Raw genomic sequence first — 15,316 nt, 5'->3', positions numbered from 1 at the left:
GACCCACTAGACCACATGTGTCAAACTCAAGGCCCGGGGGCCAAATGTAGCCCTCCATTTCATTTTATGTGGCCCGCGGGAGCATAAAAGTTTTAAATTTCTTAAAATAAAAGATTGGTGTGTATTTATTCATATCTAGGGCTAATTGGACTTTAAATATCTGATTGGACAACTATACATTAGGAATTAAACACTGTCAATATAACCTAACCTGACAGAATCAAATTTAGGAGGATTTATGTTAGAGCAACAAGCAAACATATGTTTTCCATGCAACTGTAATTATCAATTTAAAAAGTTATGATAAATGAATAATGAGTAATTTAACATTAAGGAGTAGTTACATTTATTTTTCATTACTTTTACTTAGATGTATAAGTTATATCTGGCCCCTTGAGGACAACCACTACGCTGATGTGGCCCTCAGTGAAAATGAGTTTGACACCCCTGCACCAGACAGTGTGCTGAACCTTTTTTCTTCAATGATTTGTGATCTTCACTGGTGTCCATGGATTACATGAACTCTTTCCACCTTTATCCACCTTTGTCATGGTAGGGAAAACACGTCAATGTAGAGGGGTGGGGTCATCTAAGATAGGACAAGGATTACAAAGCCCAAACTTTCAGGTTACTGCTATGTTCCCGGTAATGATGGCTCATTTAGACAAAGTACCTCGCACTTATCCTCATTTTATCCTGTTCAATTATGTAATGTAAAACATGTGTCTGCTTTATTAGACAGCGGTAGTTCTGTGTCACCTGTTAGGAAGTGTTGTTTGTCAAATGGTGTTATTGATTATAGAAACAAAACCAACATTAAGCGTGTTCATGGGGATCAGAGATTGTCTCCTACAGCAGAGGTTACTATAGCTGTTGACGGGCAGGCATTTTTGTTACAGGTGGGGGTTATTGACAATATGTCTGTAGACTGTATTTTGGGAAGAGATTTGCCATTTCTCCGTGATCTGATCACACAAATTAAACCTGAAATATGTGCAGTGGTTACATGGTCTCAAACAAAAGCTGGCTTGGAGCCCCTGCCAGATCTTCACACTCAGGAGCGTGACACATTGCAATGCATGGAAGACACGGAGGATGTTTAGAGATCGGATGTATTTATTTATCTTAAAAAGCTCTAGAAAAGCATTGATAATCACATCTCCAATCACATCCCTGGTACACACTCCGTCCTGCTGCAAAAGTCGCATTCCGCCCCTGCTTCCGTGTCTCTGTTACCCACATTAATTCAAGGGGGGGAAAAAACAAGAATCAAACTAGGGCATCTATTTATTATCGTCTCAATGAAAATAAGAAAAATATAAGATTTAGGAGGCCCGTGCTCACTGCTTCCCCATACCGCAGTAGATGTCTGTTTGCCGGCCAGCCAGCACACAAGGAACACGTGCTAATGACCCGCACTCACGGTTCCCTTGCATAATTCACAGAATTCAGAGCATTGCAAAAATGTAAATTAGTTCAACATCCCTGCTTCCTACCTACACACACACTGACATTGGCAGAGAGGTTGTTCACACCTGTACGGGCCGCTGTAACTGAGGTTAAAGGAGGAGGATCAAAATGATGGGGTTGCAAGAAACGGGCCACTGTTGTGCTTTTGAGGCAGCTCAGCAGGTTGCTCAGCTTATTGTATTCAGGTTCAGGGGTTTGTCCAGGAATGAAAAATCAACACAAACTTTATTGACAACACAATTTTGAAACAAGAGCTCTTTTTGGTAAAATACTTTCCATTTACTATTGAAAATAGAACTTTTAAATAAAGATGATACATATTTAGCTGCAACATGAATACAAACATTGGTAAACAACTAACTTTCAGCCAGACGCACACCTCCTAAAATATTACACATACAGTGGTCCCTCATTTTCGCTCTTTTCTACGTTTCAAAGTTGAAACCTTTATAGACAAAAAAAACCGTTGAAAGTTAAACAACGAAAAAGATCTGCTTGCGATTGAAGATATATTTCAATTTGTCTAACTCAATGTATTCTGTACAGGAGGCGCAGGACGGAGGAGATTGATTGACGAGCCAATCAGACAGCAGAACACACTTCCCTTAAAGAAAAATTACACAGAAAACTCCACAAAATAGCAAGATTATAAAAAAGGTAAACTGCGTTATAGCGAGGGACCACTATATATATATTTATACATGTCTATATAGCTCTTTGGTGAACTACACTACGAACAAGCATCCATACTAACATATCTACAGCAAGGCTTCTAACAACTGAAATGCTTGTCTGAACAACTTTTTTAAAAAAAACTTGAAAGAGAACTTATGTAATTGTGTAACATCCTTTCATGATGTTTCCATGTTTTGGACTGGAGCCTTATTCTGCGATTACTTGGAAATCAAGTTGGCTCTCTCGTTGATTCTGCATTGAGGGGGGTCCGTTATGAAAAGGCTGCCCCTGACAGTTGGCATTGTGGAGGCCACGCAGTTGACCTTGGAATCTGGAGCCACAAGGACAAAACAAACGTTTGTTTTTGTTTTTTTATGAATATGCTAATGTTTCAGGAAGAATCTGTTCGAAGCATGCATCTTACAGAATGATGAAATTAGGGACCATCCCACCTGTTTGCTTCCGTTCTCTTTCCTTTTTCCTCCTTTGATAAACTAAAATACACAGGAAAGAGTAGCGTAAATATAAAGAGGAAGTATGTTTACTTATCTGCTTTTTGAATCTCATTCATGACTTAATTATCTGCTGTTTCTATTTAACTGCCAAGGATATATCAGGCTCTAATTAAAACACGTTACAAGTAGAAAGCAAAACAACATTTATAGCTTAACTGCTATTGTTTTCTTTGACATTGGAATTTTAGATGGAAAAGCAGGTGAATATAATATAGTGTCTCTGTGAACAAGGATGCCACAGTTTGAAAACAGACTCTGTTCTAAAAAAGTCTGTTTACATGTGTCAAAGCAACCAGTGTGTTCTGGATCAATACAGGGAATTAAAGTCATAGCATGAGGCAACTGTCATTAAAATTTTAAGTAACCTCTATGTAGTTTGTGATATTCATATGAGCTACGTCAACTACACATGGATGGAACAAAAATAAACAATGTACAAATTACAAAGCTATTACAAATACATTGTAAAGGATTTATTGTAGCACTGTTTAAGATTGTTGCAGTTTCTGAGAAGAAAAAGCCTTAAAAATGAGAGCTAAAGCATCCACCAGTGTGTTACACTGTAATTTAAAAAAAAAAAAAAAGTTTGGAAATTGGTTCTTACGGCTGAGTTTTAGGGCCACCAAAAAAAGAAGTAATATAAAGTACAAAGTAATATAAATTTACGACTTTTATCTTGTAAATGACCCTGCGACAGACTGGCGACCTGTCCAGGGTGTCCCGTGCCTTGGCCAATAAGTGGCTAGTGGATAGGCTCCGGCAGCCCCGTGACCCCAAAAGGGACAAATGGAAGATGAATGAATGAATGAATGAATGAATCGTGTAAATTTACGAGATAAAGTCGAAGTGAGCATGCAATGCAACAAGTGAAAAAAAAACGAAAGTAAAGAAAAGTTTAAAAAAAGTAATATTATGAGATTTAGAGTCGTATTTTCACGACTATTATCTAGTAAATATATCAGATTTAAAATTGTAAATTTACGATATTTATCTCGCAAACGTACGAGATAAAAGTCGAAGTGAGCATGCAATGCAACAAGTGAAAAAAAAAGAAATTTGTTTTGAGAAAAAAAGTAATATTACAAGATTTAAAGTAATAAATTTACAACGTTTATCTCGTACATTTATGAGATTTACAGTCGTAAATTTATGAGATAAAGTTGAAGTGAGCATGCAATGCAGCAAGTGAAAAAAAAGTAATCAGATTCAAAGTCGTAAATTTAAAAGATAAAAGTCGAAGTTAGCATCCAATGCAGCAAGAGAACACTGTGCAACAGCAACGTAGGTAAGTATTTAATGAAGTTACTTTTGAATACTTTATTACAAAACTGAATAAAATTTGAAGGTTTTTTACTGTTAGCTTAATGCTCATTTCCATCAGCATTAAGCCTATTTCCTACCAGTTAGCAGCAAATGCAGCACCAGGTTAACAATTATGATCCCGGTAAGGCAAACCGCTGCTGGAAGAACAATCCAGGTCAAGTCCCGAGACTCTTGACCTGTAAAATAAACATTGGAAAAAAAGAGAGGATTCACTTGTTTTGGGGTGTTCATATTTGTTTTTTCTACAATAACGTTAGCCTAGCTTACGGCGTTGCATCATCTCCACATCTCAGTACAAAAGTTTGTGTTGTGTTTGTGTTTTTCAGACTCTGAACTGAAAGAGACATTGGAAAGAGTGAATTTACTCTTGTTGGTTATTTTTTTATTTCTTTTCCTGGAATGATGCTAGGCTACCCCTACGTCTCTTTGTACAATCATACATCTTTAACCCTGTAACAACTGGGCTTTAGCTCCAGTGTTTACCTCCTTTTGACCATTGTAACTCTTCAACCATTTACACAATTAAAGTAATTCCAGTAGTTTACGTGGCAAAGAAAAGTGTCTTTGCACCATTAACATATTATGTTAGTAATGTGTTTTATATCTGTGCAAACAACTGTGACTATGCAAACTTCCAACCTTGTTAGTGACTTGTAAAAAACAGTGTCCAACACAGCTACACGCTGGCCACATTAGCATATTCTTAACACTTAACCTTGTTTTCAAAGCGTAAAAAACAGACTGATTCCACTAAAACAGACGTTACTCTGACTATGATAACTCCTAACCTTGTTGGTAACACGTAAAAAAAAAAAAAAACAGTCTAGCATCACTATATGTTAGCTGGATTAGCGTATTCGCAATACTTGTAACTCCCAACGTTTTTTGGAAGACGTAAAAAAAACACGTATACTATTAAAACAAACGTTCCAGCGATTACGCTAACTCCCAACCTTGTTGGTAACACGTTAAAGAAAAAAGACAAAAGCTGTGTCCGAAATCCCACCCTACTCCCTAAATACTAAAAAACTATATAGTGTGGGACTATGTAGTGCTATTTTAAAAGCAATTCAGACACCATGCTTTTTTTAAAGTCCATTGACTTCACAAAGTGAAAATCTCACTCGCGACAACCAATCATGAATTCACTGTCTTCTTGAAGATGAAAACGTTGATATTTTATATTTTAATACATATGCTTTGCAAAAATTGTTCAAACCCAATGCACTGGTCTATATTTGTCAATCTAGTGAGCACTGGTTTTTCGCCGAGAGTTCTGGGAAATTTCTAAGGCACTCGATTTCGGAATTGTAGATTTGAACAGCACTACAAAATGGCGAACGCACTATATGGTGAGTAGAGAAGGAATTCGGACTTAACCATTGTGTGACACATCTACACATTAACCATGCTGGTATGTTCACGATAACACTCAACCTTATTCCCGAATTGTAAAAAAAAATGTTGACAGAGCGGATGTACCTCTCAAAATCCATTCCACGTCATTAAATACAACTAGAATGAATCCATATTTATTGCGCTCTGAATTATAGGGCTCACAGTCCTTTTTTGGAATACAATTTTGGCTTTTAGGTGTGGCTTATAGTGCAGAAGTCCCTCTTAGGACACTTTGCTGTAACAACATCTCATACTTACTGCAATAATCAAAACAGTGGACGACATTGGCGGCGTACTTCACATCCTGCCTCTTCACCTGTACAAGCACAAAGACAGTAAAGTCTTGGCTTGATGAATGGGTTCTCCCAAAAGAGACATCTTCTATAAAAACATACCTGAAGACAAGAGTTGCATGCTTTTCCAATCAGTGTTGGGTTGTTAGCCTTGAGCTTTCATGAAAGAAAGAAAGAAAAAAAAAGGGTTAGTCTATGCCTGTGACTAATCTCTGAAAGTAGACGGGATGTGTGGGATGAAGAAAGCCTTTCATTGCACTGATAACAACGAGCAGCTTGAGGTTAGAAATGTATTGAGTACATGTTTGAATTCTGGCAAATAAAAGAAAATATTTAACAAAAGGTAGGTAGCAAGCACCAGCATATCCTGTATTAGACTAAATTTATGCTTCTGGGCAGCAATTTTAGCTCCTTTTCAGTGAATCTGCAGGCAAAGTTTTGTCTCTGAGCTGCAATTTAAAAAATTATTTTTAATTATGATCCTTTTTTTCTCCTAAATAAAAAAGGCATATTTTTTAACCTTGTAGCAACTTGGATGTTCAGTTGAAAAGCAGCCTGGTTGCATCATGGCGTAAACAGAGCGTGAGTCATCCACCTTCTCTGGAGTTAGTCCACCTAGGGTAATATTCTGCAGCACTCCAGAAACCAGGCGGGGGGGGGGGAATTTATGACCGCACACTCACCACTTGCACAGAGCTGCGTGCGTTGTCCTGGCATGTGGAGTTTGCAGACCTCCCACAGAACCCCACAGAAAAGGTGGCGGGTATCTGCGACACTAGCTGGACATCCCGGTGCCCTTGTTTGTTTGTCACGACAAAGTCCCAAGCTGGGCAATGAAAGGCAATTGGAGAGGGGTAAACAGAAATAACTCATTTTATGAGGTTTCATTCTGATACTTTATGTAATAAGAAGGACAAGAAATAAGGAAAAATGTGTCACCTTTGATCCCATCTCTGAAGGGGCACCGAACCCAGGACTGAGAGCCGATGGTGAACTGGTCAAAGAAAAATAACTTTTTTCAATCAGGGTAAAGGAGCGCCTTTAATGCGGCTGCAGCGCCCAATGCCACTTCTGCATTGTTTTCAGGGAAGCCATCCAAAGCAAAAAAACCCAAAGGGGTTCCTGTTAATGTCTGCTCATTGTGATTTTATTTTCAACTTCACCAGACTTTATGTCATTTTAAGTCTTAACCACACGCATTGCCATAATAATAGAGATCAGAAGACATGCTTTAAGAGGAAATTAAAGGGGAGAGTTGATAATGAGGGCTCGTGTTTGGGCTTGCCTGCCAAGTCCTCGGCACGGCTCAGGAACAATGAGGATTTATTGCCTTTATGGAGGAGACAACAAAAGAGCCGCTGAGAAGGTGGAGATACACCAGACTTTCGGGGACAGAGTATCGGGAAAAAGCCACATTTTCCCAGTGGCTGGTTTTTGTTCCACTTTTGGTTCAGTTTTGAGAGCAGTTTCACAATAACTGTTGGCTTTTCCCTCTATGTGTGGTTGTACAACTTTGACCACAGAATGAAACGGTTTTTTACTGATAACCAGCATGTTCTGTTTAACCTTGGAACCCTTGTGCTATCCTAGGCACTTTAACGTTAGGAGTTGGGTCATCTAGACCCACTAGACAGTGCGCTGAACCTTTTTTCTTCAATGGTTTGTGATCTTCACTGGTGTCCATGAATTACATGAAATCTTTCCACCTTTAACCACCTTTGTCATGGTAGGGAGAACACGTCAATGTAAGGGTGTGGTCATCTAAGATAGCACAAGGGTTAAAGACCAACTCTAAACATTTTTTGATTTATTTTTTTTGTGTGTAAAATAGTTCTTTGTGGTCCATTTAATAATGATTATGCAGTTTTTTAGTAAAGATCTAAACAACCTGTGTCGTTTTCTACAACATAAATTTTCCATTGCGGCAATACTTAAATAGAAATTCACCTCTGAGTTGTGGCGCAGTGCAAGCCGGCCCCCAATTACGTTCCCGTTGATGACAGCTCTTTGTTTACACGCTCTCCCTCTATCCATTCTGATGCATCCACTTGGAGGCAAACAGATCTATGTATATGAGGAGTGCTCATTACGTCGACATGTGGACGTGTCACGGGCCATTAAATATAAATAACCCCAAAAAATCAACTATATTTTTACAAAATCTGTGAACTAATCATCTTCCCCACTGAGAAGTACGTGACTTGGTTGATATGTAGAACAGCCTATCAAATATCCTCTGATACATGCACCACTGCACATGCATTTTCTGCCAATGGAATGCCTCTACCGCATCTGCCTACACAAGTGTTTATTGAGGCCCAAGTAGCCCAGGCGCGCCTCCACGATGCAAAGTGGACTGCTGCTGCTTGGTCCGTGGTTCCCGCTCGGGGGATCCGAGCCCACTAATAAGGCAACAGTGTCCTGAAGCACGTGCTTCTAGAGGGGCCGCCGTTAGCTCAGCCACGGCAGCGCTTTAGAAATGTTCTAGTCCCCCCATAACACTATTTATATGAAATGCAGTTGTCCCTACTTCCTGTTTTCATCATAAAATGCCTTATCTATTCTATTTATGTATTGCTACACAAATAATATTCATGCACACGACGAGGCACACAAAGAATTCAGTACTCTTACTATGTCGTTTCTTGAGTTTTTAGAACATAACCATTGTATTTTATACTCAAAATAATATATATATATATATATATATATATATATATATATATATCTGTGTGAGTGTGTATGTTTGGTAGTATGTATGTGTGTGTGTGTATATATATATATATATATATATATATATATATATATATATATATATATACATACATATACATACATACATGTATGTGTATATATGTACAGTACAGACCAAAAGTTTGGAGACACCATCCCATTTATTTGAATGAGGGTTGTCCAAACTTTTGGTCTGTACTTTACATTTACAACCAGCTGGATACTCCAATACTGCTCGCCATTTTTGTTGCACCAGTAATGTTAGGGTTGTGAGGTTAGGGTTGTGAGGGGCTGGAAGCTTGTGGGAAACCATGAAATAGAGATCTCCCAAATATGGGTGATGGGAAGAGGTGGTGGGGGGTTTTCCTCCACGCCAATGGTCAACTCAGAGGTGAATTTCTAATGAAGTCCTGCCGCTTTGCAGAGACTATGTCCTGGAAAACAACACAGGTTCTTTGATTTTGTCTAAAAACAGCAGAATTCTTGCTAAAAGACCACTGGGAAGGCTTTAAAAATAGAGCAAAAGATGATTGGAGTGGGACTTTATGGGGTTAGGACAAATACAACATTCTCCATATAAAAACATGCCAAAAAGTTGTAGTTTTATCATCCTTTTGTGTTCGTTTCAAACTTTTTGACCTGGAGAATCCGCAAAGAAAGCTCCCAAATGTGCCCTTGAGCCAAGCTTGATGGACGTGGTCCAACATACAGACGCACGCAAGAATACAGAGTTACAGTAGCAGGAGATCCAAAAAATAACCCTTACCTTCATGCACAGTTGTGGGCGTGGATCCACTTTAGCGAATTTCAACTGAAAAACATAATCAAACAACAAAGCCATGTGTCAAAAACAAATCAAGCTGTTGGCCTCCGGGAGAATCTAAAAATCGTTTAACAAAACTCTTGACATGACTTTACATAAAAATTGGATATCTCACCTTTACCAGTTTTTGGCCTGGAGGTAGCAAAGATGACTAACCTCTGAGATAACTACCGGACAAGCTGGTTTGTGAACCGCCACAGTACTCTAGAAGTGATGCCACGCCCACTGGGATTCTAATTGCGTGACCTTCAACATACCTTTCCCCTGCTGACATTCTGGGAGGCCTCCGGCAGATCAACACAGGTCCCATCCACCTTCTTTTCGCACAGTGCGGCCACGGCGTTCACGGGGCAGGCAGGCTCCCACAGCAGAGCTTCCTCCAGCGGGTCAAAGGTGATCCCCAACCACAGTTCCTCCAAACCTGGATGAAGGCACCAATCCTTACACGGTCTTATCAGTTTCCCTTCACAAAGATGCGTCCCCTGTAACTTACGGTCTTGGAAAGGACACACTCGCACCCTGGGTGCATCTACCACAGCCGACCAACCCTGCAGAGAGTGACCAACGAGTGTGAGATGGTTACTTCACTTTTAAAGAGTAGATTATGAACCTGGAGGATCTGGGAGATTGTCACCTCAATGCAAAGGCAGGGCAAAGGTCGAGTGTAGCGGAGGACGGCACTCTTTACGGGTTGTTCCTTCTCTATCTACAGCACAAATAAAGACTTTTAAGATTTCTTCACCTTTTTCTTCTCAACAATAAAGTTAATTTATGGGGTTTTCTAGAGGCCTAAACACATTCTTTCATCAGCTCTATAAATTTAGACATCTATTAGTGCATGACAGCGGTAAAATGGAACAAAAATTCCTTCTTTGCTTCCTTAAAAGTTGACTTTGAGTCACACTGGGTGCATTAAAAGTTCATTTAGTGGTCAAACAGACACTTGACTCGGGTCCCGGACTCTGAAAATGTGTTACCAAAACAAAAGCTTTCATATGGCAGCAGGGGCGGAGCTAGAACATTTTATTTGGGGGGCGGAAAGTAGGGGTATGTGTATTGGCAAGAGTTTGGCTATATGTATCGTATCGCGATACATCTCAGTTGTCACTGGTTCTAATCTGGACCCCACGACAAAGCACCACAATCTGTGTTTTTTTATATGGTCCTGGCAGCAACATGGCAAAGAGTTTCGTATCGGTACCCACACAAAAACTAAGTATTACATGTCTCATAACAACAAAGCTGATTCTCACTAGATCTTGTTGTTTTGGTGCTGTGTAGGGATGCTTAAAGAGGCTCAGTGTGCGGTGCTGCCAACTAGCGGTTGGAGGTTTAAGTGGAAAACAAGAGTCAGACGCTGAAGGACTGTCATAAATAATAAATAAATATCATCTTGTCAGCATTGTAAATCGGTGCAAGTATCGTCAAATGAATTATCGCGATACAGCGATTTTTCTCCACACTCCTAGCGGGAATGGGGGCAAAAGATTTTGCAAGAGTGGCAAATGACAACAGCAGAGTGGAAAGCCGTTCCAAAAAAATCATCAAAAATATGTATATGTAAAAAAAATAACATTAAATACACAATTTATGGGGCTCAAGTCTTCAGCTAAAAATTATTGCATTTGTTTTTTTTGCAATGCTTAACCCTTGTGATATCCTTGGCACTTGGGTCATCTAGACCCACTAGACAGTGCTCTGAACAATTTTTCTTCAATGAATTGTGATCTTCACTGGTGTCCATGGATTACATGAAATCTTTCCACCTTTATCCACCTTTGTCATGGTAGGGAGAACACGTCAATGTAAGGGTGGGGTCATCTAAGAAAGCACAAGGGTTAAGGAGCACGTATTGGTACTTGTGTCATTTTCTAGGACATAGTTTCTACAGAGCGGCAGTAGTTTACTAGAAATTCGCCTCTGAGTTGTGGGCGAGACCATTGGTGCAGAGCACAATTCCCTCTCCCTCCCTGTTGCTGAAAGTTCTCTGTTTACACTCTCTCCTGCTAGTTTACAGCTCCTCACATCCCCAACCTAACATCACCAGTGCAACAAAAATGGCTCAGAAATCCATTCTTCTTAAAATATGAAAAATGTCAGAGAAACATGTTAGAAACACTATTTTTTTGGAAGTGAAAGTGAAAAGTTTGGGGGTTCGTTGGCAAAGAAGCCCTCATTCAATTTTATGTCACATAGTTGTATTCCCAATTTTAATCTATACTGTTAGATTTACTTCTCCTAACAACTATTCTGTTTTTATTTCATTTATGTTTAATCTTGAAATGATGCACAGATATTGTCAAATTATGAGCAGGCTGTCCCATCATGAGGGATAGAGGGGTGACCCAAAAGGAGGTGATTAGAATGGCAAAAAAGTTAAAGGATTTAGCTACAGTATTCTTCCGGCAGGCCTGATTGAACTTTATTGTTTTATTTAAATGCGATTCAAACTGGAAGTTACGTGTGCTTTTTAGCATTTCAAGTTTCCTTTGAAAAAATGCAAAAATGTTTAAAATGTTATTAGTTTATTTGATTATCAATTTTTCAAAAAGGAATTTAAAAGAAAAAAATCATTTTGTTTGTTTCATTTTATTTGTCTGCAAAAAACAAACCAAAAAAAATGCAGTTTACTGAATTTGTGAAAAAAAAACGAAGTTTTTTAGCTTGTAACCATGGTGACCAACCTGGACTCGGGTAACGCTGTTTTTTTTTTTACCTTGTCACTTGTCGGACATTTAGAAATGAATTTAAAAATTGACAGTTGATTACTTTTCTTTTGTTGCCGTAAATTAGAAAAAAACATCCACTTTCAGAAGATGAAAAAAATTGTTTTTTTATTTGTGATTGTTAAGTTTTCTTTACTTAAATTATTAATAATTCTGGGAGGGGGCATACTTTCCTTTTTCAAATAAAGACTGACAGAACACAGAAAAAAAACTGGATTTTAGCTCATTTTAGTATCTTAAATTCTAATTCAAACGTTTTTAACTTCTTTTTTTTGTTATTGAATGGAAACTTGAAAACAACAGTTTGCACCAGTTTGCAATTACTGTTTATTTTTTATAAGGTCAGACCTTTGATGTCATGCTGTAGCGTGATCACTAAGATTAAGAACAGGCTCCAAATTACCTCCAAGGAAAACAAACTGCCCAGACCCTTTATTAAGGTTTTTTTAAAAGTCAGAACACGTGTAAACCCAATGAACTGTCCTAGTTTGGTGTCTGAGAATGCACTGACATTAAAGAGATGGAAATTCAAGTAAAAAGTCCTGTTAAATGAAGGTTCTGACCTGTGTGCTGTCTCCTGTCCCAGCACAAATGTAATCATCCTTATGGCACAGCCGGAGGTGGTAGGTGTGATCCTCAAGCATGTCTGACACATTAATTTGCAGCTCGTTCTTCTCCAGGTTCGTGTTGTAAGACAGCCTACCAGCTGGAAAAAAAACAAAAAACTATCAGAGGATGAGGCACACAACCAGAACGTTATGCAATAGATTTCCATCTTAATGGTCAGTTCTGTTGGGGCCTCAAACGTTCAAGATTTTTTGGGTTTAAAAATATGTTCCAGTTAATAGCCCTTTGGCCAACTCTGGCATATTGACAGAAATGTTGATTAATATGTGCTGTCCCTATATTGAATAAATATATAAAATAAAAAGTTTTGTGACTAGAATTGAACAAGATTTACTAAAATGGGAGCATTGTGCATTCCAAGTGTGTGGTTGTGCATGCAAGCCTTTCACATTAAACAGAGCTTAGATATATAAAGGTTAGCCTTTTTCTACATTCTGATCTCAGATCTTGCTGCAGGAGAAAGAGCAAGCTAGTTATTTTTTATTCTCTGAATTATATTTTTGAAGAAGAAAAACATTGTATGTTTATTTTTGGACATATTTTGGAAACACTGGTGTCTTAAAAAACACAATACGCACTTCACGAGACCTAATAAAAGTTTATGGTGGAGATAAACATAATGCTTTAGAAGCACCAATAGAAAAGTTAAAGAGACTAAAACAAAATAAAATACATTATGAGCCGCCGTAGTTCAAAGGTAGGATGGTCGAAATGTGATTAGCCCATGTTAAAAGTGCTAGAGAAAATATATCATTAAAGATGCTAATATTGTGTTCAGCATCATCAACTACCTCAGAAAAACACAGAACTAAAAATGCTAATCCTGCTAACTATGCTAATGCTGCTAAATGTGCTAGCATTGCGATCAGCATCCTCAACGATCTCCTAAAAATATATCGCTAACGATGCTAACTATGGTAATATTGCTAAAAGTGCTAACATTGTGTTCAGCATTGTCAGCTACCTCAGAAAAACACATAATTCAAAATGCTAATCATGCTAACTGCCAATGTTGCTAAATGAGCTAGTGTTGCAATACTATTCATCTCAGAAAAACACAGCTAGAAATGCCAATCATGCTAACTATGCTAATGTTACCAAAAGTGCTACAATGCGTTTAGCATCATTGACTATCTCAGAAAACCAGATGGTCAAAAAATGCTAATTATTCTAACTATGTTAATGCTTGAAGCGCTTGCATTCTATTTACAATATTCTATTCTATTTACAATCCCCGAAAAATAAATTGCTAAAATACCACGGGCCATAGTCCCGTCTATTGGATCTTTTTTAAACAAAACTAGTGGAGTGAATAGGTGTAATGGGAGAATTATTTGGTTGCAATACCTCGATAAAGCTTTAGACCGCGCAGAAACCTATGCGTTGAATTATTGACTTCCAAGACAAGCAAAACAAAACTCCGAAATATTGATGCGAAAGCATGCACTTACTAATGCATTCTGGGACGTTTCTTCTCAAATCTTCCATCATGCATCCTGAGGAAAAGTAAAATCTCTCTTTAAAAATGTTACCCACATGATGTAACCTTTAATGTGACAATACTTATTAACCCTTGTGGTATCCAAGGCACTTAAAATTGGGAGTAGGGTCATTTGGACCCCACAAGAAAGTGCGCTGAACCTTTTTTCTTCAATGATATATGATCTTCACTGGTGTCCATAGATTACATGAAATCCTCTCCACCTTTGTCATGGTAGGTGTAACACGTCAATGTAAGGGTGGGGTCACTTTGACCCCACAAGATAACACAAGGGTTAAGAAAACACTTGATAAGTTACAAAGCACTGTTCACTTACCTTGGCTAGTTTTAATTAACATTCAATTGCAAACCCGCATAAAGCTTTTGTATTTTTTTAAATAAATGAAGAAACCAAGAGTGTATCCCTAGTACCTAAAGGGTGATAGTTGCTGGTCCACTGTGTGCCACAGTAGTCAGGTATGGTTTTTATCGTTACTTGCACTTGTTGGCTTGGAGAGATCTCAGTGCAATCATTGTCAACTCTCACCTGAAGGGAATACATTAAAAAAACACAGGCAATCAGAACAGTCAAAGTGTCAGTGTTGGCGTGGCAGCCGTGTCTAACACCTCCCAGCCTTCCAGGCAAATTGAAATCACAGCGGCTAGAATAAACACCGAGATGTTCAAAAGAAAAATTCATTTGGAAGTGACGCAACAAACAAACTAAACACATAGTTGGGATTCCTGGATTATTGGGATGTTATAGATCATCTGCCCAGTCTCGTACCAGCAGTCCAGACAGTTTTGTTCTTGATGTCTTCGTGAAGACGATCTTCTGGCAGTTTCTCATCATCCCCGCACTGACGGTGCAAATGGACAAACCATGAATGAACTCTACAAAAAAAAAAAAAGAAAGAAATGTTTGTACGTATTTTTCTATTTTATCAAAGAACGTGAGGAATGTCTCCGCTGTTGAACGGATGTTAAATAATGATGTATGTCTGCAACACTTTTTTTTTTTGTCTGGGTCACATCAGATTTCATAGGGAAGGAAGCAGAATCAGAAACCGGAAATTACATATACTGTGCAGACAAAAAGTTTGGACACACCTTCCCATTCAAATGAATGGGAAGGTGTGTCCAAACTTTTGTACAAGATAATAGGCAGAAGTCTGATCTTGGTAAAAAATTTAAATGCGACTTCCACCATGCTTGAATTGCTAATTTTTGTAAACGTGCAAATAAACACGGTC

The 15,316-nt window shown here is 38.5% G+C and overlaps 1 protein-coding gene across 4 annotated transcripts in view; it reads right to left on the bottom strand.

Moving 5' to 3' along the window:
• Positions 1-1,098: 1,098 nt before the first annotated feature.
• Positions 1,099-15,316, bottom strand: part of il17rel (interleukin 17 receptor E-like) — a 32,963-nt gene continuing 18,745 nt past the window's right edge. For all 4 annotated transcript variants that reach the window (XM_023952280.2, XM_078941537.1, XM_020714322.3 and 1 more), the window contains 15 exons: positions 14,851-14,957; positions 14,496-14,610; positions 14,035-14,079; positions 12,520-12,662; positions 9,865-9,936; positions 9,724-9,778; positions 9,488-9,651; positions 9,174-9,218; positions 6,614-6,668; positions 6,358-6,500; positions 5,777-5,830; positions 5,640-5,697; positions 4,061-4,159; positions 2,598-2,639; positions 1,099-2,476 (listed from right to left, as the gene is read on the bottom strand). In XM_023952280.2, the coding sequence (XP_023808048.1) occupies positions 2,364-2,476; positions 2,598-2,639; positions 4,061-4,159; positions 5,640-5,697; positions 5,777-5,830; positions 6,358-6,500; positions 6,614-6,668; positions 9,174-9,218; positions 9,488-9,651; positions 9,724-9,778; positions 9,865-9,936; positions 12,520-12,662; positions 14,035-14,079; positions 14,496-14,610; positions 14,851-14,957 (1,310 nt within the window). In that variant the 3' untranslated portion in view covers positions 1,099-2,363. The remainder of the gene's footprint in view (positions 2,477-2,597; positions 2,640-4,060; positions 4,160-5,639; positions 5,698-5,776; positions 5,831-6,357; positions 6,501-6,613; positions 6,669-9,173; positions 9,219-9,487; positions 9,652-9,723; positions 9,779-9,864; positions 9,937-12,519; positions 12,663-14,034; positions 14,080-14,495; positions 14,611-14,850; positions 14,958-15,316) is intronic.

The sequence above is a fragment of the Oryzias latipes genome, chromosome 23 (genome assembly GCF_053564925.1).
Source record: "Oryzias latipes strain Hd-rR chromosome 23, Olatipes_Hd-rR_3.1".
Taxonomy (NCBI): domain Eukaryota; kingdom Metazoa; phylum Chordata; class Actinopteri; order Beloniformes; family Adrianichthyidae; genus Oryzias; species Oryzias latipes.
The sequence above is the reverse complement of the archived record's forward strand: the minus strand, read 5'-3'. Positions and strand labels throughout refer to the sequence as shown.